We start from the raw sequence: 26,444 nt of genomic DNA on the forward strand, positions 1-26,444 counted from the left end.
GGAGGAGGAGGATGGACACGCAGCCGGGGCAGCCAGCCTCCCACGTCCTGCGGAGGGGGTGAGTGTGGGCACAGCGTTGGGGGGTGGAAGGGAAAAGGGACCCTTTGCTGGGTGGGACACGTCCCCTGCCCCTCGCTGTCCCCTCTTCACCCAGCCTCAGGTTCCTGCCACCGTGGTGCTGGACACGAGCTCGCTGGTCCCCAAATTAACCAGGCAGGGGGGTCCCAGCCCCTTCCTATCGCTAAAAGGGGCGCAGGCTGCTCCCAAACCCCTTCTAGCTCAGTCCCGGGGTGATCCCCACCACCCTGACAGCGTCCCCAGCTTGGCCACCCCCAGGGAGAGGAGCTGGGACCCCGGCTGGCAGCACCCCAATGCCCTCAAGCTCTGTTTGTGGGGTCAGGATGGGGTCCCCGTGCCTTAGATGCCGAGGCTGATCCCAATGCCAGCAGCACATCCCTGCAGCCTGCTTGTCCCAGCCACGACAGCACCAGGACCACTCTGCCCACCCGCCTGGGGGAAGGCAGTTCCTCTCCTTGCCAGAGACTCAAGCTTTTTATCCCAGCCTCGCTGCCTTTTATTTTTTCCTGGTTTTAAACAGCCCAGCTCGGTGTTCCTGTGGGGCAGAGCCAACAGCCGCTCTGGTACAAAGCGTGCCCTAACTCACAAGGAAACGGCTGCAGCACAATAATAAGCAGGGCTGAGAAAGCCCCGAAACGTTCCACTTCGCCGCGCTCTGTTTGCTTTGATTTCCTATCCCGTAATTTTGAGGCTCTCCCTTCCTCGTGGGCACGGAGCCGTGTTTATGGGGCCGCAGCCTGCGGGTGGCCCCATGGCCCAGGATGTGTCCCGGGGGCGAGGTGAGGTGCCCGGGTCCCTGGGCGATGCCGAAGGCTGCAGAGGGGATGAGTTTTGGGGGTGCAGGGGGCGGTTTGCCTAAGCACAGCGTCGTGCTTTGGCTGGCCCCTTTCGGGAAGGGCGATTTGCCTTTCCTGTAAATGCCCTGGTGAGGAAGAGAAAGGCAGAGCCGGGGTGTGCTGGGCACGGACCCAGCTCTGCCCACACCCAGCCGCCCAGGGCTCATGGAAACGCCAGTTGCACAAGGCTGGGTGGTGCCTGCACAGGGGCAGGCTTAGGGAGCCGAATTAAATGGTTGTGGGGTGGTTATGGGGCTGTCAAACATCCCTGCTCCTCGGTGAGGCCAGATCCTGCACCGGGGTGCTGGGCTGGCTCCGAGCATTGCTCCATTTGGCGCAATGGGGATGCGCCGTGGGGACGCGCAGCCCCCCAGGAGCGGTGTGCTGGGGGCAGGCAGGCACAGGGCGCTCCCCCCTTGTAAAAGCAGGATTGTGCTGACTTGGCAGGAGCGCGAAAGCTGCTGGGGATGGGATCTGGCCGGCTCTGCCGTCTGCCTTCCCGGCCAAGGGTCAGCTGGCATCGCCTCTGCGGGGCCCCGCATTCACAGCCTGCCTCGGGGACAGCCCCGGCCCCTTCCCACGGCCAGCAGAGCCACTGGGACCCCCAAAATCCCCCCTGCACGACTCCGACCCCCCCAAGCTGAGGGTGCTGAATCTTTTCCCATCTCCCGTTGCTGGCTGAAGTCCTCGATGTCCTCAGCCGAAAGGTGAGGGGCACCGAATCCCCGCGCAGAGCTTTCGCCCTGGCAGCGCAATTAGGACAAACTCCCAATAACGATTAATTAGACTTTGGACCGGAGCTGAGCTGGGCAGCTGGGGGTGCTGCTCACGTGCCCGGGATGTGCCGGGTCACCTCCTTCTCCTCCTTGCCTGAGCCAGGCTCCCCCAGGCCGTGGGGCTGCCACCGCAGCTCCTCGGAGCAAAGGGAGGCACGGGGCGGCCCCGGGGGCTGCCTGCCTGCTGCGGGGTGCCCCGGGTGTTCGGTGGGTGCTGTGCCAGCCAGCACACGGGCAGGGTGCCCACCCTTTCCCAGGAAACACAGCCTGGGCTGTGGGCAGGGTGCTGCAGCTCCTTTCTCGCCCTCATCCCTTCTCCTTGCAGCCCCGGGGGGCTCCCGGTACCCCCGTGCCATGGTGAGCCCCATCCTGAGCTGCCTGCAGCTCGCTTCCCCCAGGCTGAAACAAGGCTGAGCATCACTGGGAGCCCTGGTTTTATTCGGGGAGCTCGTCCCAGCAAGGGCTGCACCACGAAGGGCTCCTCCTCTGTCCAAAGCAGCTGCTGGAACCTGCGTGTTTAACGCACGGGGAGCTCCTCTCCTCGCCTCCTGGTTATTCATCCCCTGGATAATGTTTGTGTTGGCCAGAATATCCCATCCCTCTGCTCCCAGCTGGACCATGACAGCTCCAGGGCCGGTTCAGGGGACACTGGGGAGGGTTTCACCCCTGTGCCAAGCAAGATCAGCCTCCCCTTTGGGGCAGGATTTGGGAATATCGTCCCGCTGAGGACCTCTGAAGCAAACCAGAGGATGGACGGAGAGCCTCCGCTGGGCAGCACAACGCAAAACCCTTTCCCCTTGCCTCGCAGCACCATGGCTCAGCCCAAGGGCACCGTCGTCCTCGCCTACAGTGGGGGCCTGGACACCTCCTGCATCCTGGTGTGGCTGAAGGAGCAGGGCTACGACGTGGTCGCCTACCTGGTGAGCCCTTGGGTGCTGGGGGCAGGGATTGGGTGACAATGACAGCCCCCTGCGGGTGCACGGCGTGCTGGTGGCCCTGCTGCTGCTCTGCTGAGCTTCCCAGCCCCGTGGGGCACAGCCTGTCCCTGCTGCCTAATGACCCTTTGCTAACGAGGGCAGCACATCGGGGCAGAGCCAAGGGGTTGGCACGGCCCCAAGTCACTGCCTTGACTGGGGGGGGGACCCATCCTGGATGGCTCTGAGCCTGGCCAGTGGGGCTTCTGTGGTGCTGCAGGGGATGTTCCAAGCAGCCTGGGCACGCGTTAAGTTTTGTGCAAGCTTTCCAACTAATTCTTTTCCCTCCTTCAGGCCAACATCGGGCAGAAGGAAGACTTCGAGGCAGCCCGAAAGAAAGCGCTGGCGCTGGGGGCCAAGAAGGTAACAGCATCCCTCCCTCCGGGGGCTCTGAGCCCCCCCTGCACCCCCTGATCAGTGCAGGCACGGTGCTAACACCGCAGCGAGCAGCCCCTTTCCCAGAGGTTTTGCAGAAAAACCCTTTTGGCAGCACCTAGGACGGGAGGAAAAGGGACCCTTTGGGGGTGCCACCCGAAACCCCCGGAGGTCGCCGGATCCTCGCGGCTCTCCTCCCAAAAGCCGGGCTCCCTCCGTCCCCGCAGGTTTACATCGAGGACGTGTGCAGGGAGTTCGTGGAGGAGTTCATCTGGCCGGCCGTGCAGGCCAACGCCGTGTACGAGGACCGCTACCTGCTGGGCACCGCGCTGGCACGGCCCTGCATCGCCCGCGGGCTGGTGGAGGTCGCCCGGAAAGAGGGAGCCCAGCACGTCGCCCACGGGGCCACGGGCAAGGTGAGGGGAGTTGGAGGGGCCCTGGGGTGCTGGGGGCACCCAGATGTGGGTTCTATGGGGGTGCCGGGGGGGGATTGCAGAGCTCAGCCCCGTTGCGACACTTCCTTCTGGGTTTTCCCTGCTCAATTTCGGTTCCCTCAGCCTGGCGGCGTGCGGGAAGGTTCGTGTTGCAAGCCGGGGTCCCCAGCAGGTCAGAAATCCCTGTTTTTCAACACCGAACCCCTTTCAACAGCAGCTTTTAAAAACTGCCCTGGCCACGGGCTGGGCAGGAGAGGAGGCTGCAAGGGGGGGACCCAGCGCCGCGCTGCGGGTTTGGGGGTGCCAATGACGCTGGGTCCCCAGCTCTGTCCCCAGAGGGGTTGGGGCAATCCCTGAGCCCTCCCCGGCTGTCTCCAGCTGTCCCCGAGGCCGTGCCGGGCAGCAGGGAGGAGGTTTTGCCACTAGAGGCAGCCAGAGACCGTGGGAAGGATGCTCGGGGCGCAGCGCCTGCTCTGGAGACGGGCAGCTCCTGGATTCATTCGAGCAAAGGTGCCCCCCCCCCCCCCCACCAGCCACCCCACCGCTTCCCATCCGTTGTCCTGGGGACGGGGGGACGCACAGGACCGTGTCACATTTCCCCAGGAACAGCCAGAGCAGGGGGACCCCCCCCCAGCACCTCCATCCCCTGCGGGGACGCTCAGGGTGGCACCGTCACCAGGTGCCACCCACGTGGCTGCTCTGCAGGGCCCTCGGGTGCTGTGCACGCACCCAGGGGTGGCTGGATCCCCCCCTCCTCCCCATCCTGCAGGGCCCTGACATGGACCCATCCCATCCTGACCCACCTGTAGGGTCTTGGTGGAAAGGGGACAGGGACTGGGGGTCCCCAGTGATGCTGGAAAAGCCCTGCAAGGAGGGGGACATCAGACTGGGGACAGCCAAAGGGCACGATGCCCTGCAAGGAGGGGGTCATTAGATAAGGGACAGCTTAGAGGCGTGCCCACATTGGGGCTAGATTGCTCCTTGGCCAAAATAACTCTTGTTCCTGCCACGACGCTTCCCCTGCATCCTTCTCCTCTCCCCTCACCCTTGCCCAGCACCCTCCTTGTGAAAACGCCCGCTCGAGGCTGAACCCACCCCGGTGCTGCCGCATCCCCTGCACCCCTGGGCATCACCAGCACCGGGCTCCCCGGGGGCTGCTCTCCGGGCTCTGCAGCCTCCCCGAGCCATTAGAGCCGCGGGCGCAGGCAGCACCAGGGGTAACTCGACCCGGCTGAGCCCGCAGCGCCTTAAAAGTGGGCCATCTGCGGTGTCCCCGCTGCCGGAGCAGATGGACTTGTTTGGGGCCTGTAAGGGAAATGAGTGCTTCGGTGGCTCCCCTCGCCTCTGCGTAATAGTCCTCGGGGATTCGGCAGCCCGGCCGTAAATGCATCCTTCGGGCCGGGGCCAAGAGGAGGGAGCGGGGTCCTTGCGCCCCTTGGTGCCGGTGGAAATTGGTTTTGGTCAGCCCTATTCCCCTGGAAGGGCTCATCACCCCCAGGCTCGCCCCTTCCCACCATCCTGGCCTCATTAGCAGTGCCCCACCAGCCTGGGCTAATTAAGATAACGGGAGGTTTGGAGCTAGTTAATTACGAGCTGCTGCAGCCTCCTGGCCACTGAGTTCTTCCTCCCATCCTCATCTCCCCTCTAAGGCGTGCACGGAAATACTCAGATGTGGGTTTTGTAGGCTCCCTGGAGCATTTGGGTCGGGCCAGACCTTGGGGCTCAGCTCTCAGGGATCAGCCCGTGGGAGCTCTGCTCCTGCTGGCACCGCTGCCCGGTGCCCAGATCTGCCTGGGGTGGTGTCAGAGAGGTTTTGTGCTCGAGGATAAACGCCCTGCTCAGCTCGGGGTGCTTCACGCTGGGAGATGCTTCCCGGAGAGGCTCATGCTGCAGGTTGGAGGGAGCTCGCACCCCGAGGCGCGCATCCATCGCTCTGCTGCAGGCGTTTGGCTCCTGCTCCTGCTGCAGGAGCACCTCTGGGCTCTGTGGGGCTGCGCAGGGAGCTGTTACTGCAGCACAGCAGCACCTTGCAGTGCACGTGTGTGCCATCACACCCCTGGGTGCCATCACACCCCCATGTGCCATCACACCCCTGCAATCCCAGTGACCGGCAGCCTCCCCGGACAATGCCACAGCCAGGAGCTGCCCTTTTGTCACCTGGTTTTAATGTTCCCTTTTATTACCTGTTCCCACTGCTCCTGCAGTTTCTTTTCCCACATCCAAACCTGCAATCTTTCCTCTCTGGCTCCCACCTCCGTGCCCTGATCCTCTCCTGGGGGTGCTGGGCGGGCTGGAGCAGGATGGGGTCCTGTGCCCCACTGACATGACGTGCTGTGGGGCACCCACCTCCCCTCCCAGGCAACCCCTCAGCATCTCCATTTGCGTTTCAGGGCAATGACCAGGTTCGTTTCGAGCTCACCTGCTACGCGCTGTGCCCTAGCATCAAGGTAAGGCCGCCCGGGGGATTTCCTTTTAACACCGATGCGCGCGGCCGTGCCTCTCCTTAACAAGCTGCCAGCTGCACCAAGCAACGTTTTGGCACTTGAGGGGGCCTTAAAGATCCTTAATCGACCTATTTTTACCCCAAACACCACCAGGCCACTGAGCAAACAGCACCCAGGCAGCTGCAGGATGATGGATGCTCCCTGTTTCCCCCCTCGCACCCAGCACCTCGTTGGGGTCGGGGTTTGGGTTACGCCACCCTCGTGCGGGGAGATTCGATTTCAGCTGGGGGGCTGCCCAGGGGAAGGAAAGGGGGGACAGGAGAGGGGGCTGCAAGCCTGACACTGCTGCCTGCCACCAGGTCGTCGCGCCGTGGAGGCTGCCCGAGTTCTACCAGCGCTTCCCCGGGCGCCGCGAGCTGATGGACTATGCCCAGGTAGGACGCTCGCTGCGGCCAGCCCCGCCTGGCACGGCTGCGGCACCGTGATGGGCTTTCCTAGGGCGGTTTTCTTTCTTCCCCCTCGCGTTTCCTCCTTCCTCCCTCCTTTCTCCAAAGCCCGTAATTACCTGCCTGCTAATTGTAACCCGTTTTCCAAGGAAACGCGGGTCCCAGCTCGGCGACTCGCATAACAGACAAAGCAAATCCGCTCGCCTTTGTTGTCTCTTCCTTTTTGAAGTACAAGTTGCAATAAAACATATTAGAAGTTTTGCATCAGGTTTTTACGTGCCCACCAGGGTACCTTTCTCTTTTAGCGACTTCATGGAAATGCTTGACAACTCGGCTCAATCAATCAAAAGGGAAAAAGGCAGCGCTGTGCAGGAACCAGAAAATTGCTTCGGGTTTTTAAATAGCTGCCGTCTAGGCTCGCCTGGCGGCGCGGGGACGGCGAGGTGCGGGGCCACGGCGCGGGGCGAGGAGCCCTCCAAGCACATCGGGGCCGCCGGGAGCGGCGTGTTGAGGATTGTGTTTGCCATCTGTTGTTGTATGGCGGAGGGGCGAGTTTACGAGAGCTTTCCATATGTTGCCAAACAAATTGTCAAATAGGGGAGTTATTAAGAGCGCGGCGTTTTTATTATACGGGGAAAATGGAACATGTGTTTTGGGTTTGGGTTTTGTTGTGGGTTTCTTTTTCTTTTTCCTTTTTTTTTTTTTTTTTTTTTCATTTGAAAGGGGATGGGGAAAGGAAAGTGAAATGGGTTGGGGCCCTGCTCAAAGAGAAGAGGTTGGGGTTGAGGGCTTGCCGCACCTCGTGGCCTCTGATGCTCAGCATCTGAAAAAAAAAAAAAATAGAAAAAATATAGAAAGGGGGGGCAGAGTTTTTTCTGTTTCACGTGCAGGAGGAGGGAGACCCGGCCAGATCCTTCCAGTGCCTGGCTGTGCTCACCTCGGCCCTCAGGGAAAAGACACGAGGCGATGGCATTTGGGGCTTGGATGCTGCCAGGGGAAGCAGGGATCCGTGCAGCCGCAGCGCAGCTCTCGCCTTGCTTCAGCAAGAAGCTGCTGCAGCGCCGTGCATGCAACCTGCAGGGCTGAAAGGTGTTAATGGAGGAGGTGGAGATCCTGGGTGCACCCGGGTGTTTGGCCTTGGACAGGGCAGGGCGAGGCTGAAGGAGCTGGGCTTGTGCCCTGAAGCCACTTCTCTGCTCGGTGGTGCCATGGTTGGCCGAAGCCACCCAGGCTTGTTGGCTGTTTGTTCGTGAGTCCAGATGCTGAGGATCCCACTTGAAGTGCTCCTGTGGAAAATTAGGGTGTGAAGGGGATGGCCCCACGAGCACAGGCTGCCAGGAGGAGCAGCAGTGGGAAGGAGAGGGACTCGCTCAGGGCTCGTGGTCCTGAGGGCATTCGGGTCCAAAAGGGGCAGCGGTGAGTCTTGGTGAGCTGGATGTGAATGATGGAAAGGGGAGAGCCTGTGATTACAGCCCCTCAGGATAAAAGGAGCTGAGCATTAATTAATGAAGGTGAAATGGCCTCTGCCAATAACCAGGAGGCCTTTGTGATGAGGACAGGGGCCAGGTCCTGATGGCAGCGTGGCACCAAGCTCATGCCTGGCCTGTGGTCAGTCCCCAGCTGGAGTCAAGATCTGTGCCCCCAGCCCTCGCTCTGCCCTCTGCATGCGGCCAGGGCACTGCTGGGGTAGGGTTTTTGTGGGGGTGAGAGGCATGTGCAGCTCTGCGTGTCCACAGGACAAGACGGGGAGAGGTGTTTTCCCACTCTCACCTGGAGAAACCAGCAGAGCAGCAGCAGTTGCGCCCGGCAAGCTGCTTTTTGCCTTCTCTGCAAGTCAGAGCTTGTGGCGTGGAGGCCATTTGAAGTGCAAATGCGCCCTGCCTGCCCTCCCGGGAGGCTCTGTGGGCAGCAGAGAGCCCTTCACCTGCAGCCCTGCGGGTGGGACCGGGCTGAGGCTGCCCAGCATCCCCACAGCCTGGGACGGGAGGGTGGAGAACCACGGCCTGGACCGGGGAATTGTCCCTGCTGGCTCAGGCAGTGGGGCTGAGCTTGGTCCCTCTGCAGCCTTAGGAGGCATCTCAGCACCTTGCTGTGCTCTTGGGGGGTAGGTTGAGGACTGTGATTTAACAAACCAAAGCCTTTCCTTCCCCTTTTCCCCGCCAACAAAGATCTTCCAACAAACCCTGCTCCTCAGCTCTCGGTGGCATCCGTGCCGCAGTCCTGCAGGAGCAGCAGAGCCCCGGGGAGATGCAAGGGCTGCAGGCACACCCCAAGGCACAGCCAAATCCCGGATCCTCAGCACCAAACCCTCAAACCCAGCCTCAAACCCTCAATCCCAACCTCAGAGCCGTGGCTCGCGCGCAGCAGGAGCGCGATGCCGCCGGCGGGGCGACGTCTCCGAGGGCTCCGGCTGCTGCAGCTCGCTGCCGTCACCTCTCCCGCTAATTCCCCTGCGTGCTCACCTCGTCTTCACAGGCAATTTCCCCCATTGAAGTGTCAGGGGATAATTGAGTGCGCCGCTGACCTTGTTAGGGAGCTGGGCTCGGTGCTGTGCGCTGCGCGCCGCGGAGGCAGCTGGTGCGGGGCCCCGGGCACCGCTGTGCCAGGGCGGTGTGAGCCTGGGGTGCGTGGGTTTGGGGATGTGTGCCAGGCTGTGCGTGCACGAGGCTGTGGGGACACGGGTATTGTCCCCTCTCGGCAGAGGATCGGTGCTGTCGAAGGCTAGGGAGCATCCTGCGGTGCTGGCGACGTGTCCCCAGGTCACCTCCTGTCGCTGAGGAGCCCAGCCGGGGGAATGAGTCGACCTGGATCTGGGGGGAAAAAAAAAGCACAAATTGCTGACATCTCCATCACTTCGGTTAAAGGATGCCCTGGGGCTCCATCTCTGCTCGTGGCGGGGCTGGGGCAGCCGTTCCCCTCCTGGCAGCACGGTGTGGGGTTGGGGCACCGTGTCCCCGATGTGCCCATCGAGGGGGGAGCTGATGGGGCGCAGTCAGAGGCACAGGAGCATTGCCACTGCCTGTGGGGTTGAGCCTTTGTGATTTTGGGGCTGAGCCCCCCGGGTCCTGTGCCAGTAGCAGAGGCTGGCTCGCCCCACAGGGTCGCTGAGTGTTTCTCCCTTCTCCCTGCAGAAGCACGGGATCCCGGTGCCTGTGACCCCCCAGACACCCTGGAGCATGGACGAGAACCTCATGCACATCAGGTGCGCAGTCGGGCAGCTCCTGCGGGGCAAGGACCTGGAACCTGGAGCCACCACGTCCCCCCCTGCGAGGCCAGGACAATCCTTCACACCTCCAGAGCGGAGAGCTTGAGTCCTCCTGAGCCACAACGAGCCAGACAAGGCTGGCCCCAAAACCTCCCTTCCTATAGCTACAGAGCCACCCGTGTCCCACGTGGCAGCTCCTGGGCTCTCCAAAGCCCAACACTCCTTGCAGGGTTGCTGCTAAGAGCTCCAAAGAGCCCTAAAACCTATTTACCCCCATCCTCATGGGGTGGTGGCAGCGTTTTGGGGTCGCCCTGCTGCGGGCAGGTCCCTGGGCGCTGGGTGCTGGCGCTGCAGTGACTTTTTTCTCTCTTTCCTTTCCAGCTACGAAGCCGGGATCCTGGAGAACCCCAAGGTAATCGATCACGGGCGGGTGGCAGCTACAGGGCCGAGGGCGTCTCGTGTGTTTGCAGCCTAATTGGCAATTTCACGGCGGGCCCCGTGCGGCGGGGGAGGCCCTGCCACCCGCCCGGCCCCGCTGCCTCTCTCCCGGCACGTTAATTGCCGCCGGCGTCAGCAGGGACGGGACGGTTTCAGGGTGATGGCAGCGGAGGGGAAAACGTCACAGGATGGCACTAAGGGAGCAATGAGACACCCGAGGTGCTGGTGGAGAGTGGGGCTGCCCCACGCCTCGTACCGGGGTGGATGGAGGGGTCCGGGCTGCTCCCACACCGTGCCTGCAGCCTGCAGGGTCCCTTTTGCTTCCCCTTCATCTCCATTTGGGGTAAAGCAATGGCTTGGAAGTGGCAGCCCTGATGTGGTCCCCATGGGGGTGCCTGCAGCCTGGTGGTCCTGCAGTGGCAGTGCTCTTGTGGCTGTGATGCTCGGCGGCCACTTGAGCTCTCCATCAGCACTAATTAGCGCGGGGAGAGGCCGGCAGAGCTGCAGGGGAACCCCTGGTGCTCCTGGCCAGGCAGGCATGCACCTAGAGCATGGGGATGCGAGGATGAGGAAGGTGAGGCTGACACCCTGCTCCCTCCCCGGTGCTCTCCAGAGGGGCACCTTCCCCCTTGCAGTGCCCCACTGGGAACCCCCATCCCCACGGGCACCCCGTGGGCACCCCGCACCTCTCGCCCCGCACCCTGCCTTTCGTCCCCAAGGCAGCACAGAAAACGGGGTCCCTTTAGGAGATGATGGGCCATTCCCACACACCCCAGGCAGCCACTGGGGGGTCAGGGACATGTCTCCCCCCCTACCAGAGCCAGGACAGGGCTGTGCCGAGCGTGGTGGCACCTCCAGCCCCTTCCCAGCCCGGGATGAGGGTGGCCGGGGTGCCAGGCGCGGCAGGGTCCCCTCCCAAAGCCCGGAGACCTGCCAAAGGGAGGGATTTGAAAGCAGATGGTTGAGCTATTTTCTGCCTCTGTGAGGCCCGATTGAAGGGCAATGAGGCAGCTAATGCGGAGAAAGATAGAAATTTACTTGCTTTAACTTCATATGGCACTCTGAAAGAGTTCATTCAGTCCCGGGCACAACAATATCAGCCGGATGAATAAACCATTTGCGGCATCGATAGCTCTGCATCATGGTTTACTTCATGGACCATTTGCTTCCAATTTCTTCTCTTCTTGCCCCGTTTTTCTTGCTTCTTTCTTCCCCCCCTCCCTCTCTCTCTTTCCACACACTCTTCCTTTTCCCCCCCCCCCCCTTTTTCTTTTTTTTTTTCCTCTCTCCCCTTTAAAGATGACATTGCAGGACTAGCCCCCCTGCGGGGCGGGATAAATAGGAGGCATTGATACACTGCAACAAACTATTTGTCATTTGAACTGTGCTTTTAGGAGAGAGAATAAAAAGAGGACAGACTCGCACCGTAATGATGGAATGCAAGCCAAATGTCACTTTTATTTCTATTTAGTTATTTTATCTAATAGGGGTTTTCATAGTTGGCTTAGAAAATTGGAAACTACCTGACTTTGACTTCCAATGTTTAGTAAAGAGTTTTTAATACTTTCCATTTCTCGCCCCCCCCCCCCCCCGTCCTTCCTTTTGAACTCCAAGTTTTTCATCATCTCCAGCGGGTTTCTCTGGTTAATAAGTATGATCAGGGCTAGGAGAGGCCAGCTGATGTAAAATTGAAATCCGCAGCCCGTGTAATTTGTGCGTGCGTGCGCGCGCTTGGGGGGCACGAGGGAGGCGCGCGCGTGTGCGTTGTGTAAAAAAGAGAGGAAGGGGCACCAACGGAGGGGCACGGCGGGAGGGCAGCGCCATGCGCCCCGGGATGCGCTCCTGGGACAGGAGGATGAGGTGCTGGGAACGGCCGGGCTCGGGGATTCGTTGGAGCCAAAAGTAAAGGGGAGTTTTCACCCCAAAACGCACTCCTCATGTCTTAAATTTTAGGTGAAAATTCCGCAGGGAAATTCATTTTCCCCTCAAAATTTTTATTTTTTTTTTTTTTTTTTCAAGCAAGTCCTTTTGCACTTTATTTGTTGTTGGTGGTTTTTAACCTGTTTTCTACCTCATCCAGTTTTGCTCGGTGGCGAGGATCAGGAGGGAGGAGATGTGAGCAGGAGAGGCTGCGCCCGGGGCTGGCTGCAGGCAGTACCCAGTGCCAGGGGCTCCAGCTCTCACCTGTTGGGGGAAAATACCAATTTATTACCGTGTAAAACATGCAGAGAGGCTCCATTTGGAGAAACTCCACCCCCAGCTGCCTGAATGTGGGGTGTTTTGTGTGGCGGGGACATAGCTGGATGATCCCAGAGTGGGAAGCTGCCTGTGGTTTTGGGGATGGTTTTCATGCTCCTGCTCACCTGGCATTAAACGGGGCAGCAGAAAGAGGCCTGGAGCCTCTCAAAGGGATGGGGATGCTCCGATGAGCCACCTGGAGCAAAGAACAGAGAGCAGGTGGCTGTGGAGGTGGATGGGTTTCCTTTGGAAATGTTCCCTCGGAGTTTGACCAAATCCCACGGGTTTTGTGGCTGGGTGAGCAGTTTGGGCTCGGTGTGGCTGTCACTGACTGCCACAAGCTGGCTTTGGTGCCTCCTTTCTTTTCTCCCCTATTTCAGGTGTCTGGGTCTCTCTGTGCCTCGGTTTCCCCTCTCTTCCCTTTCCCAGCACGGAGGCTGTGTGTGGGCACGGCTGGGGTCCCCTCCCTGGTGGCACAGGGGACAAGAGGCAGTGCTACCACCACGAGTGACCGTGACAGCCTGGTGCCCACCTGGCTGGGGCAGCAGCCACGAGGGATGCTTTAGCTTCACTAAATTGCAAAGCATTTGCTTTCCGGGACGGAAAGCGTTTCATTATTATTATTATCATTATTATTACTTTTTCCTCCTTCATCTGGTACGTGCTTCAATTCCCCGCCGTCACCCCCGCGGCCCGGCTCTGGCGGAGATAAGATGCTCCTTTGGCGACAAATCTTGGGGGAAAATATACATAAAGGTTGATGCGCTCTGAAATGGGTTTTTGCTTTGTTCCTCCGTCTTCCCCCCGTGTGTATTAACCTCGAGGACACCGTGAAAGAGCCCATGCGACTAGAGCACCTGCTGGGGTCAGGCCTCCTCATTCGTTTTTTCGGTCAGTGCGGCGGGGCCGCAGCCCGGCTTATTCCGCACTGACCGAAAAGAAGTCGCACTTTTCCCTGCCTGACTTGCTTCTCCGCAGCTATTCCACCTCCAGCTGTGGGGGCGTCGAAGAAAAAGATGAGATCAAGTTGAGGGGAAAAATTGTCTGATTTCTTCGGCCCCTTTGTTCCCGGGGCCCCCGCCGGCTCCGGCGCTGCTTTGTGCCGGCGCTCGCCGCGTCCCCCTCGCTTTGGGATGGGGATGGGGGGCAGTGGGTGAAGTGTGCCGAGGTCTGGGGATGCTGGTGATGTTGGCTGTGCCAACGGCACCGACTTTCCCTTGTCTCCCTCCCCTTGCAGAATCCGGCCCCCCCCGGCCTCTACACGAAGACCTGCGACCCGGCCACCTCTCCTGACACGCCGGATGTCCTGGAGATCGAGTTTGAGAAGGGTAAGAGCTTCCCCCCAGCCTGCCCTTGGTGATTTTTCCTCTTTTAGGGCTGGATCCTGCTCCCTGGTGAGCCTGGAGCATCCCTCGGGTGGAGGTGGGACGAGCCCCGACTCGGGGCACGGCAACTTGGGGCAGCGCTTGGAGCACGTCGGGGTTTGGCACGGGGGGCCTGGGCACGTCCCTTGTGACTCCTTGTCCTATGGGGCTCCAATGGGGGGCACTGGGACCCCCCTGCGGGCAGAGAAATGCCTCCCTGGGCATCCCAGAGCAGTGGGTGCAGGTGGCCCTGTCCTGCAGGTTGGCTCACAGGTGGCCCTGGGGACACGCAGGTGGCCCTGGCCAGCGTCGCAGCAGGACGTGGGCCAACTATGGGATTGCCACGGGGGGGTCACCCCTTCCCATCCCTGGAGCCTGGCAAAGGGGACACAGGACCCAGACCCCCCCCACCCATGGGTGTCCCCGTGCCACCCCCTTGCTCCGAGGTGCCACCTCCTCCCCGCATCCCCCAGGGCTGGTGGGAGCCGGGCTCCAGCTTCCCGATCCTCCTCCCCTCCCGATCCCCCCCCCACCCCCCCTTCCCTCCCAGCTCCCCATTCAGCCCCTAGTTAATTTATTTGAAGTTTTAATCTAATTATTAACTATTTTAAAGGCTAAGCAGCTTTCGCCAACAACAGCCCCGACAATGTCGGCTCTCCGCCGCGCGGACCCCGGCCAATGCCCCGGCGAAGGCCGAGAATAGAAAGAGCCGGGGCGAGGGGAGGGCGCCGAGGGGGGGGCCCGGGCGAGAAGCGGCTTAAGGTTCATTATTGCCGCAACTTACATTTAATAGCAATTTACAACCGAGTTTATAAACCCCTGGCGAAGAGGAGGCGGGGGTAGGGGGGTTACGGTTTAGGCCGGGGGAAGCTGACAGAGCCCGTCAGCAGCCACGGCTCTCGCGGGCGCCCCGTGATAAAGGCTCGAAAGGGAGGCATTGAGCGCTGATTGGCAACCGCGAGCGCGCCCGATGGTAATGAGGAGGGCAGATGGAGGGGGGATTAGCCTCCAACTCCGCGCCGCTTTTCTTTGTGGGCCCCGCAGCCCCCTTGTCAGCTTCCTAATACATTTATTGCTCATTTCACACTGCTCAGGAAAATGCCTCTTTTTCTATTCAGCCTCTCCCCCCGCCGCCACCGCCACCACCCTCTCCCCGGCCCCGGCTTTCCTCCATCCCACCCAGGGCCTTTAAATTTATTTTTTTTTTTTAAAGGAAAAAAAAAAAAAAAAGTGCAATAATGAATTCCCAGGGAGCGTCCCGCCACGGGGTGCGTGTGCGTGCGTGTGCGTGCGTGTGCCCCCCCCCGGCGGCGGGTGGCTCGTTTGTCAGCCCCCCGCCAGGGGCTGGTGGGACAGAAGGTGCTGCGCCCTAAGACAATTGCCGAGCGTGAAATTCAATTAGTTAAGGGCCTGGTTGCAATTTCACAGGCCCTAAAAAAGAAGAGAAGGGAAAGAGAGGGGTGGAGGTGGGCAGCGGGGTGTGGGGGGTGGGGGGGGACATTTTTATGGCCTTTTTTTATTTATTTACTTCGCTTTTTCTCCCGAGGTGGGTCCCCCCTCCCCTCGCTCCCCTCTCCCCGGGCAGCAGCTTGGATATGCCTTTTTAAGAAGTTATTTAGGGTTCATATCTGTCACGTCTCCTTAGCGCGCACAGGGTGATGCCAGGGGGGGGATCCCGCCATCGCTGGCCTCATCCTGCCCACCTCCCTCCGCAGGTGTCCCCGTGAAGGTCACCAACGTCGGGGACGGGGCCGTTCGCCGCTCGGCCCTGGAGCTCTTCATGTACCTGAACGACATCGCGTGAGTGCCACCCGGCCCCCTGCTGCCTCCCCCAGGGGTCCCCAGTTTGGGGTGGAAACGGGCGGGCACGTCCCTGGTGGTGACGGGGCTGTCCCCACTGTGCCATGCTGGTGCCGAGGCTGGGAGCACGGGGGGATTTAGGGTTTTGCTCCCCATGCATTTATAGCGTGCCCTGAGGGGTCGAGGATAACCCTGACCCATGCCAGGAGCCAGGGCAGTGCTCCTGGAGCACCCAGTGCCACCCAGTGCCAGGCGCCCTCCTCTGTGCCTCCACCTTTACACTCCCCGGAGATGAATGGGACTGAGCTTTGCCACGTAGTTCTCCTTTTAAATGTTAATTAAGTGGTTTTTCAATGATTTTGGCCATCACGAGCGCAGCTGCAGCATCGCCAGTCCCCAGTGCCCATCCCCTTGCCCGGTTTATTTTCCGCTGGCCCCATTGCCACGGGGCTCTGCCCATGGCAAACATGGAGAGGAGAGGGTGGCAGAGCAAAAAGGAGGCAAAAAGGAAAAAAAAACAAAAAACAATCTGCCTTTCACCTCTCCGACATGGGGGTCCCTACCAACGCCACTGGGCCCTTCTCCTCCGCAGGGGCAAGCACGGCGTGGGGCGCATCGACATCGTGGAGAACCGCTTCGTGGGGATGAAGTCCAGAGGTGAGTGGTCACCGACCCCCAGTGCCATCCCAGCCATAAAAGTAGCCAAAAAAAGGGGAAAACGCTGGTGGGATTTCACGGATGCTCAGCATCGCTGGGGTGCTCGGGTGCCCGCCTCACTGGCAGCCCTCATCTGCTCCATTTCCTTCAGGATTTGGAGGTTATGAGGATTTCTTACTGTTTTTTTTATGAAGGCAGCTGTCCCCTCGCTGCCAGTGCCATGGTTTGTGCCAGCCCAGGGGTCCCAGTGCCACCAGAGACCCCAAGGCTGGGGGTGGCACCTGGCACAAGGGGAAAACCGCCCCGCTTGGGGCTTGGTGGGTGAGCCTCAGCCCGCACGGGAGGGTGCTGCTACGGGGCTGTGTGACACAGGGACAAAGTGTGGGAGACAAACACAAGTCACCAATTTTTTTTGGAAGCCGATCCCTTGATTTATTTTTGCCTTCTCGGGGCTGTGGCTGAGTATCGATCACCCCTGGGGATCAGCTCCATCGGAAACCTCCGGAGGCAGCGAGCTGCCCCTGGTAGAACGGAATAACGAGACAGCTCATCACCATTTCCCCCTTCTTGTCCCTGCTCTTTTGTTTTAAATCTCATTAATACCTAATTAGAGGCTCCCTTTCTTTAAACTTGCCCTCTGTGGCAGGGCACGAGCAAATATTTTGATAAGGCTCGTTGGCGGCGCTCAGCCCCTGCTGCGGGGCACCGGGCACCTTGCCGGAGCATCAACCACGGAAGGTGAGAAACAAAACCCCAAATCATTCTGTGAGAGTTTGGAGAATCGAATTAAAACCGAAAGAAAGGAGAGAAAAAAAAAAAAAAAAAAAAACCCAAAAAGAAAAAACACAAAACCAACCCCCAAACCGCACGCACCAGCTTGCACATTTGCATGCAGGATGCTGAGTAATTTGTCAAATTCTCCTTTTTTTTTTTTTTTTTTTTTTTTTAAGAGCCGCTGACATGCTCTAGTGACCCTTGCAGCATTTAATAATTTCTCCAAACCCCATTTATCTGTCAAGTTTGTCTCCTGCGTGACATTGCCGAGCGATCGCTGCCGTGTTGGTGTGCCGGCACAGGAGGGCTCTGCGGCAGCGCTGCCTGCTGGGCGAGGACCGGGTTTCTGGGGACAACGAGGGGGGGATGAGACTTTGCCATGGGCTTTCCTCCCTCTCTTTGAGTAGGATCCTGCCCCCAGTTTGCTCTTCTTGTGTCCCACGATTGCCAGGGTGCTCAGCGAGAGGGGAGCCCCTGTGGGGATGGGGCTGGAGCAGGGGGGGTGCTGCTGGAACCTGCCTCCCCGGGGGTTTTGGGGTGCAGGGGGTGGCCAGGAGGCACTTTTGGTAGCATTTCGGACCCCAGATGGTGTTAGCACCAAGGCCTGGGCTCACGGGTGACAATCCCATAACATCCCATGGGACGCGGTGACCCTGCTGGTGGCACCAGCTCGGGGCTCTGCGGGGTCACCAGGACCCTGATAGCCCAAGGATCCGTGCTCACCAGGGGAAACTGAGGCACGGGCACAGCGCTGGGGCTGCCCGTGGCCACGGGGACAGCTGAGGTCCCCACGAGCCCTCCCAGGCCACCTTCCCTCCTCACCATCACCTCCTGAACCCGCACGGTTTGGGAAGGGGAAATTCATTTGCATTGATTTTTACTAAGCTCCTAATTGAAATTCGTTAAGGACTAATGGGCGAGGGGAGCACCGAACTTGCCTGTGCCAGCCCCTTAAGCCCTGTTAACTGGATTTCGAGGTGTTTGTTTTACTGGGAGGACGGGGGCTGATGGGGCAGGGCGGCAAGTGCCAGCCTTCCCTGCCCCTTGCGCCCGTTCCCATCCTCGTTACCAAATTATCTTCTTAACTCCGGAGGGGGGCTAATTAAGTGGAGTAAATGAAATCAGTGGGGAGGAGGCAGGAAGGAGGGGAGGGCTGCTGCCTAAAGAGCCCAGCTCTGTTCAGCTGGGGCTTCTCCTCTCTTTTCTTATTCTTTTTTTTCTCTCCTCCCCATCGATGCGCCCAGCGAGGCCACGAGGCACCGCGCCGACGCAGGAGGCCAGCAGCAAGCCCTGCTTGAACCCGCACCCTCCTCTCCTAATCCTGCACCCACTTTGCAAATATTTGCCCTGGTGGGGGAGATATTTGGGTGGCCTCACCCTCCCCTACACCATGTCCCATCCCACGAGCATCAGCACCAGGCTGCCACCCGCGCTCGGTGCAGTGATGGCTCTGGAGCTTACAAACCAGCAAATTTTAAGCAGCAGCAGCTGCCTGCGGGGCTGCCCCCCCCCCTCCAAAGCCCCCCTTCCCCAGCGGTAATTGCGGGGTGATTGCAGCTCCGGCAGCCTGCGTGGCTGACACCTCTGTCTTTTTTCCTGTAAACACGGGGAGATGAAAATAGACACTTGGAGACGCTGCGAGTGTCACTCCCGAGGTGTCTCCGGGAGCTCGGCTGTCACCTCCCCTCCCGGCACAGCGGTCCCTGTGCTGCTATCACCGCTCCGATGGGGCGAGCTGGGGGGTGGAGAGGGGCAGGAGGCAAAACTGAACCTTTGGTCAGCCCAAATTAGCGTTAAGGGGAAGGAGAGGGGATGTCAGTTGTGTCTGCAGGGGGCTTGGTCATGCAGCCAGGGTTTGGAGCCCCCGTGCAGGGCTGTGCCCGTGGGGATGGGTCCTTGGGGAGCCCCCAGGATGGGGCTGGGGAACTGCTGTGTGGTCCAACAGGAGGGAATTGGCCCCCGTGGGGTCGGTCAGTTCCCATCCCGTGCCTGGAGGACGCTGAGTTTTTAGGAGCCTGGTGGGGATGAGGTTTGGTGAAGGCAGCTTGGGGGTTTGAGCCCCCAGAACAGGAGCTGTGCCCGCTGTGGTGTGAGCGTGGGCACCGTAATGCCTGGGGGTCGAGGGGCTGCTGGCTGTGCTGAGGAAAGGCAGGGGGCTCTTCTCCTCCAGCCCTTTCACTGAAGGGCCAGGGGATTTTGGTGTTTGAGCTGTGTGCCCCGTGGCAGGTCCCAGCACCACGAAGCTCACTGAGGCTGCCCAACAGCAGCTCTCGGCGACGATTTGGAGGCAGCGTTCCTCTAACTTCTGTCATCGCTGAGCTCAGAATTTTTTATTTTTCAGGGCCACAGGCTTGTCCCTGTGCATGCCAGCAAAACGTGCTGGTGCCCTTTGCCATTCCCAGGGCCGTGCAACCGGGCTCCCAGTGTGGGTACCCAGTTGGAGAGGGGACGGTGCCCACATGCAGGGCACAGGGACGTGACCCTGCAACCACCCCAAGCAAAGGCAGGCGCTGTCTGCAAAAGCCCCGTGTGGTCTCCATCATATTTAAACAAGATTTAAACCCTTTCCACGGCACACAAACCCTGAGTGGCCGGAACAAAGGCAGCAGCTCTCCCTCCGTGCCTTCCCCGTGCCTTTTGCCCCCCGACCCCACAATAATTCCCCCGCCCTCCAACCCGGCACCTTCCCCACAACCAGGGGCGGGTGGGAAGGGGCTGGTGGGGGTCTCACCAGCCCCGGCCGAGGTGCTGCTCTCTTGGCCCTCATTTCTTTGCGGCAGCAGCACGGGGCTGGCTTGGCAGCCGAGGGGAGAGGAGGGTACTTCAGGCCCTCCGCTCCCCGCGCCTTGTGCCCCGCGTCGTTCGCTTAATTACAGGTTTTCAGCAGCAGACCGTTGGGCACGGATCGGTGGGGGGATCGGTTCCCAAACCCTGTCATTTAGCCTCGTCAGAGTGCCTCTTCAAAGAGGGGAATCTAGAAATTTTCTCCGCAAGGTGCGGAGTGGACTGTCTCGGCCCCAGCATGAATATAATGACAGATGCATTTTACAGCAAGCTGGGACTGAATGCGCTCGACCACAGCTCCTTCTGTCAGCCAAGTCATTATTTTTTGTCATTTGCTGACAGTTTTGGTCTCATTCGTTTCTCTCTCTTTTTCTGCTTTTCCCCCTGCCTGGAAAAATGGCTAGGTATCTATGAGACCCCAGCGGGGACGATCCTATACCACGCGCATTTAGATATCGAGGCCTTCACCATGGACCGGGAGGTGCGGAAAATCAAACAGGGGCTCTCCTTGAAATTCTCCGAGCTGGTGTACAACGGTACGTAAAGGCCCTGCAGCGTGCCCCACGGGGTGACAAAATTCAGGTGTGGCTGTCAAAGATAGACCCGGGGGAAAAAAAAAAAAAAAAAGAGGGGTTTGCTCACGTCCAGGGACGCTGTGGGTGCCCTGTCCATGTAAAGGTTCAGGGCCAGGCTGGACGGGGCTTTGGGCACGTGGTCCTGTGGGAGATGTCCCTGCCCATGACAGGGGGATTCGTCCTGGTGGTCTTTTAAGGTCCCTTCCAACCCAAACGGGTCTGGGGTTCTGTGATTTAGTGAGCTCCAGAGCATCCCATCCCCACACCCTGCTGTTGGGGTAAAAGGGCTCCACGGCTGCTGGCAGGAGGTGATGCCACCTTCCACGAGGGATCCCTGGTAGGGGATGCTCCTGGCATTCCCCCGAGCCTGGTGCCATCACCCTGGCCCAGGCAGCACACCCGGCTGTAGCACCAAGCCTCCTGCCCCTCATCCCCACGCTGCTCACTCCTGGCCAAACCTTCCCCCATCCTTTTCCCCCAGCACCCTGGCACCAGGGCAGTGGGCTCAGGGCTGTGGCAGCCCCCGCCTGACCAAAACCCACCCCAAAACCCCTTCCCCAGGCCGTGCTGTGCACACCCACGCAGTGGCACTGCTCAGTGCGGCAGGGCCGGGGGGTGATGGGGACACTAAGGGACAAGAGGACGCTGGCTGGGACCCACGGACAGGGACAGAAATCACGCACTTCTCCCTCCTCCTGGGGCGCACATGGAGGCTTTGATGCGGGGCTGCTCAGCCACGTGCGTGGGCTGAGTTTCCCTCGGTTGCTGTTTAATATCAGTGCCTGTTAAAGGCTGACCCCGTTTGATTTTGGGGCCGCAGCAGCGCCTGGCTTTGCGCCGCCGGTGACTTCCCAGTGCCGCCTTCCCCTCAGATGGCAGCCCCTGCTCCCTGGGCTCCCTGATGCTGCACCATCCCCTGGCTGCTTTTGTTAGACTTTGCCCTTTTTTTTTATTTCTTTATTTTAGCTGAAGCATAAAACTATTTATTCCCAAACACTCGCAGCTGTGACAGCACGGGATGAAGGGGCCACGCGGGTGCCGGGGGATTTCTTTCTCCATCCCCACCACTTGCAGGGGCTGCTCCTGCCGCTGGGCGAGGGGCTCCGGGATGTCCTGCAGCTCCTCTCCCACCAGCCTGGGGACTTGCCATCACCAAGGGCATCTCGTGGCTCCTTTGGGAGTGCTCTGAGCACGCCAGGAGTTATCCCGGAGTGGTTTAGTGCTGGCAAAGCAGCCGGGGGCATGGCTAAAATGGTGCCGAGGGCAGGGAAGGCTGGGGCAGCCTGGAGGCGTGCAGGCTGGCTTCCAGCAGAGCTGGCGTGTGTGGAGCTGGTCACAGAGCTAGCAGCGAGTCTGGCAGAGCTTTTTTGTGTCCTCTGTTTGGGTTTTAACACAGAGCTGCAGCCGTGTGGGCTGGCTGGCACCGCCGCCTGCTTGTGCTGTGTCGGGCACAGCAGGCTTAGCTGCTAGGCTCTGGTCCCTCGGTCCACACCCAGGCTTAAGGAACACCTGAGTGTTGTCCTCAAGGTCCCATTCTCTCTCTTCCCATCCCTCAGCTCACCTGTGTGAGCCCCAATGTGCTGCAAGGTCCCTCCCGGCCCCAGGTGGCCAGGCTCTCAAGCTGGCCATCCTGCGAGACCTCATTATGGACACCAGCCCCTGATTTCGGGAGGATTAGGGTTCACCTTCCCCACTGATCCCATCGTGGAGGGCAGGGTCAGTCCCGCAGGTACCAAAATGTCTTTGTCTGCCTGCACGACGTGGTTTTGGGATGGTTGGGGCAGGACAGGGCTGACAAAGCAGGGAAGGCGTTAGGATGGATCACTGCACGGGGGGGAATTTGTGGGTGGTGGGGGGCGAGGAGGGAGGGGGCTTCCTCACACCTGGAGCTGCTGGAGCCAGCATTTAAGCAGCTGGTTATTATTTTAACATGTCTTGGATTTATTTATCTTATTTATTTATTTATTTATTTTTCCCTGCTGCGGGGATGCAGCAGCCCTACGTCAGCCCTGGCATTAGAAGAGTTTTATTTGGAGTGTGTTTACCCAGAAGAGGGGTTTATTCCCTCGGCCGGTGGAGTTGTCTGTGTGCAAGGAAGGGGGCCCTGCACCATTTGGCTGTGCTGAAAGGGGTTCAGGGCACCGGGGATGCTTTTACTGGTGAGAAGTGGGATGCTCACCCCAGTGCCCAGCACGTTCAGGCCCACGTGGCGCCGGTTCCATCCCCAGACCTGAGCCGTGCACCCACCTCCCCTCACCTTATCCCAGCTGAGGCGGGGAAAAAGATGGCAAATACTGCAAAACCTCCTTGCAGGGAGGCCGGTGCAGGGAGCCAACAAAAGCCTGGGTTTGTTTCTTGAGTCCCAGCTGGGAAAGGAAAGGTGAGAGGGCACCGGTGTGCAGGCAGGGAGATGGGAGAGATAACGCAGGGGATGGCCGGGGGGCGCTGAATGGGCTCTTTCTCTCTCCCCCTCTATCTCCCTCTCCATCTCCCAGGCTTTATTCGGGGTCTGGAGGGCTCGCTGGCTAATTACCCCTCTTAGTGACAGGAGGGTGCCCAGGAGGAGCAGCAGGGCCACAGCCCCTCCGTGCGCTCCCGGTGGCTTCAACTCGTGGCCGTGCCACCGCCTGCCCTGCTGGCTTTTTTGGGGGATGTGACACTGTGTGTGCGTCACCCCAGTGCCCAGATTGGGATGCTGGGGGGGGCGGGAAGGGGAGCTGATTGCTGTGGTTGGGGTTAGGTGGAGAACAGGACGGTGGCTAGCTCCCTACGGGCACCCGTGTGGTTTGCCCGTGTCCCCCAAACCCTGTGCTCCAAGGAGGGTTCAGCGATGGGAGGGGAAAATCAAACTGCCCTGAAAGTGGTGGGGGGGAAGCACCCCATGGGGGGGCAGTGATGGAGCAGGACGATACCTGGGATTGCCCATCCCTGCACCTCATTCCCCTCTTCCAGAACCCCATCCTTTTCCTTAAACACCCCCCTAAGGGCTTCCTAGCGGGACCCAGCCTGCTGGGGGGACACCCTCCACGTCCCCGGGGAGCCCCCCAACCTCCCCACCCCTCCCCTGACGCTGCCTGGTGCCCGCAGGCTTCTGGCACAGCCCCGAGGGCGAGTTCCTGCGGCACTGCATCGCGCGCTCGCAGCAGGCGGTGGCGGGCACCGTGCGCCTCTCCGTCTTCAAGGGCCACGTCTCCATCCTGGGCAGGGCGTCCCCGTGCTCCCTGTACAACGAGGAGCTGGTGAGGTGAGTGGGGACGGGGTCTGTGGGGGTCCCATCCCATCCCATCCCATCCCATCCCATCCCATCCCATCCCATCCCATCCCATCCCATCCCATCCCTCACCTCTCCACCAGCCCACCCGTCACAGCCCGTGCTTTCCTCCCAGCCAAGCACAAGCCGTGTTTTGGAGTCAATATTATATATATATATTTTTTTCCTCTGGCTTTTCCCTTTTCTTCGCGTTGTTTTCTCTCTCGGTTGCTCGCTCCCCCCCCCTCCCCGGCCCTCCCTCAGCCCCTTTCAATCTCTCTAAACACTTTATAAGCCATAAATACACCCGAATGAGTTTAGATCAGTCGGAGTAAATGTCAAATTATCTTCTCTCTTTCTCTTCTCTGGCTTTTTTTCCCCCTTTCCCTCCCCCTCAAAATCAACAGCTCCTAATAATCCATCCCAACCCTTCATTATGCTTCGCACTCTCACTTGGAGAGATTAAATGAATAAAGTAAAAAAAAAAAAAAAAAAAAAAAGAGGGAAGAAAAAAAAACAGGAGGATGGAGGGGGGTGGGACTGAGGGAAAAGAGAGGAGAGAAAAGCAGGGGCACTTATTCTCCCTGCGTCTCCAACCATTTTCCTTTTCTTTTTGATTTCTACATCGCTGGTTTGAAAGCCTTTGAGTGACGGCGTCACAGGAACCCGAGAGAAAGCTGTGAGAGGCAGAGCTGTGTGGAAATGCCTCTGCACAGTAGGTAGAAAGTAACGTAATTATAGAGCAGGTCAGAACCACTCGAATGAGCAAAAATAAAAGCACAGAGGTTTTTCTGTAGCCCGTCAGGGGAGGTAAAATCATTGTAAACTCTTTCTTTTTTTCTTTTTTTCTTTTTTTTTCTCCCCCCTCTCCTTTAAGGTTTGCGGTTTCTGGGAAGGCAGACGGGGTTTGGGGGGCAGTGGGAAGCCATCGGGGCTGGGATTTTGGGGGAAGGAAGGGGATGTGCTGGGGCTGAGGTGCCCTGCCCGGAGCGGGACGGCCACGGGGATGTCCCCAGGGCTGGTGGATGGCTGGGGACACGGCGTGGCAGGCGTCACCCCGGAGGGACATTTGGGGCTGCAGCGGGGACGCAGGGCACCCAGCGAACGTGCCCGTGGTGCCGTGCCCTGGTTGCTCGTGGCCGTGCAGCTCCAGCCTCCCCGCGGTCCCCAGGCACAGCCCAAATCCCCGTCCCCACAGGGGTGACACCGCTTTTCTCTCCGCAGCATGAACGTGCAAGGGGACTACGAGCCCGCCGACGCCACCGGCTTCATCAACATCAACTCGCTGAGGTCGGTGTGGGGGGCTCCTCCCGGGGTCCCCCCCTCCGTCCCCCCCAGGACTCAGCCCTGCCCCGAGCCCCCACCGACCGCCGGGACGCTGACAGCCTCCCCGAGCCCCAGCCCTGCCTGATTACAGCCTTCCCCAGCACCCGGCCTCGTTATTTTACTTACTTCTCAGACCCCGCGGTACCTCCTCCCCCCCCCCAGCTAAATGCTGTAAAACATGCTGCATTTACATAATGGGCTCTTAATTTTTCCATTGCCTGTTAACCGCTTTGTTCTCCTTGATCCGCGATGTCCCCCCACCCCTCCAAGATAAATTAATTACATTATCTCATGGGGGGAAAAAAAAAAAAAAATATAATTAAACTGTACAGGCCTTAACAAACGCCTGCTCTTCACGCCCCCCTCATTCTGCTTAAATTAATTGAAAGGAAATGTGTGTTATTACTGTTAATTTACAATTAATTTATGTTGTTTTTTTGTTTTTTTTTTTTTAATCTGGTTTCCAGGCTAAAGGAATATCATCGTCTTCAGAGCAAGGTCACCGCGAAGCAGGCTGAATAGCAATCAATCGCGTGTGGGCCTCCCGCTCCCCTTTCTAATTTCTCGAAGAACCACCGCTAATTGTGGTGGTAATTTGTAATTGTAACTCGTCTCCCGGAGTCGGCGGCCGAGGTGATGGCTTTGTTACGGGGGCCCCCGACGAGTGAAATGCAATCATGGAAAAGGTGGCCGGCCGGAGGAGAAGTGGGGAAGGAAATAAAAACCAGCCACGCGCTGGGGCCGCTCCTCGAGCGCCGGGCTTTATCCCTGCCTTGTTTGTTTGCTCTTCCTCCACGCCTTGGCCGAGGGCTTTGTGGGGTTTGTAGTGGATTAAGTGCTGCCGAAGGATGCCGGGGGCTCGGCAGCAGCGGGACCCCTCTGTGGGAGCAGAGGTGTCCCCAGTGCCCGGTGATGGGGACGTCCCCGTCCCCGTCCCCGTGCGCTTTGCGGTTCCCAGGGTTTTGCTCGCGGCGCTTTTGTCTTTGGGGATGAGGCTCGGGGTTGTCTGAAAGGGGAAAAAACCCTCTGGAGAGTTCAGCTCCGGGGGGGCGCAGCGTGGTGGGGACCCCGTGCGCACAGGGCTGAGGGTGCTGCCAGATGCCAAGAGGCAAAAAAAAAAACAATTCCTCCCCGTGTGAGCACCTGGGATGTGCCGAGGATGAGGATGGACGTGGTCAGGGATGTGCCCACGGGTCGGTGTCTCCAGCCAGGACAGCCCCCCCGAAGGGGACAGGGCTTTTTGCAGCCCCAGGGGGACAGCCAGGCCCGGTGGTGGCCGCGTGGGGACGTCCAGGCGTGCCCTGCCCGCCCCGCTGCCGAGCCGGCGAGCGTGACAAGCTCTGACATCACCGCTGGGAAAATAACATGTTATTTTCCCAGCTTGGATGTTACTTTCCCTGCTATTACTGGCAGCTACCATCTTGGGAGGAGAAAGCAGCCGAGGGCTGTCAGGAGAGGGGGAGAAATGGTTTTCTGGGCTGCTGGAGCCTGTCCGACCCCTGTGGGGTGCGGAGAGGTGGGGGGGGGGATGCTGCATCCCCACTGCTTTCTGCTGGCGGAGCTGAGACCCCGGGGCTGGGACCTCCCCTGGGTGCTCCTTGGGCAGCAGGTCCCAGGGAGGGAAAGGCAGCACGCAGGGAAAGCAGAGCTTGGTGCTGCTGGAAAGCCAG

General features: G+C 59.7%; 1 protein-coding gene across 1 annotated transcript; it reads left to right on the forward strand.

Moving 5' to 3' along the window:
- Positions 1 to 25,513, forward strand: ASS1 (argininosuccinate synthase 1). The gene is made up of 15 exons (XM_032200317.1): positions 1 to 58; positions 2,499 to 2,610; positions 2,959 to 3,027; positions 3,267 to 3,455; positions 5,864 to 5,920; positions 6,277 to 6,351; positions 9,495 to 9,565; positions 9,950 to 9,980; positions 13,482 to 13,572; positions 15,324 to 15,408; positions 16,001 to 16,065; positions 20,028 to 20,159; positions 23,286 to 23,442; positions 24,673 to 24,738; positions 25,242 to 25,513. Exons 1-15 carry the CDS (start codon positions 12 to 14, stop codon positions 25,294 to 25,296), a joined length of 1,302 nt encoding a protein of 433 aa, XP_032056208.1. The 5' UTR covers positions 1 to 11; the 3' UTR covers positions 25,297 to 25,513.
- The last annotated feature ends 931 nt before the right edge of the window (positions 25,514 to 26,444 follow it).

The sequence above is a fragment of the Aythya fuligula genome, chromosome 19 (assembly GCF_009819795.1).
Source record: "Aythya fuligula isolate bAytFul2 chromosome 19, bAytFul2.pri, whole genome shotgun sequence".
In the NCBI taxonomy this organism is placed as follows: Eukaryota; Metazoa; Chordata; class Aves; order Anseriformes; family Anatidae; genus Aythya; species Aythya fuligula.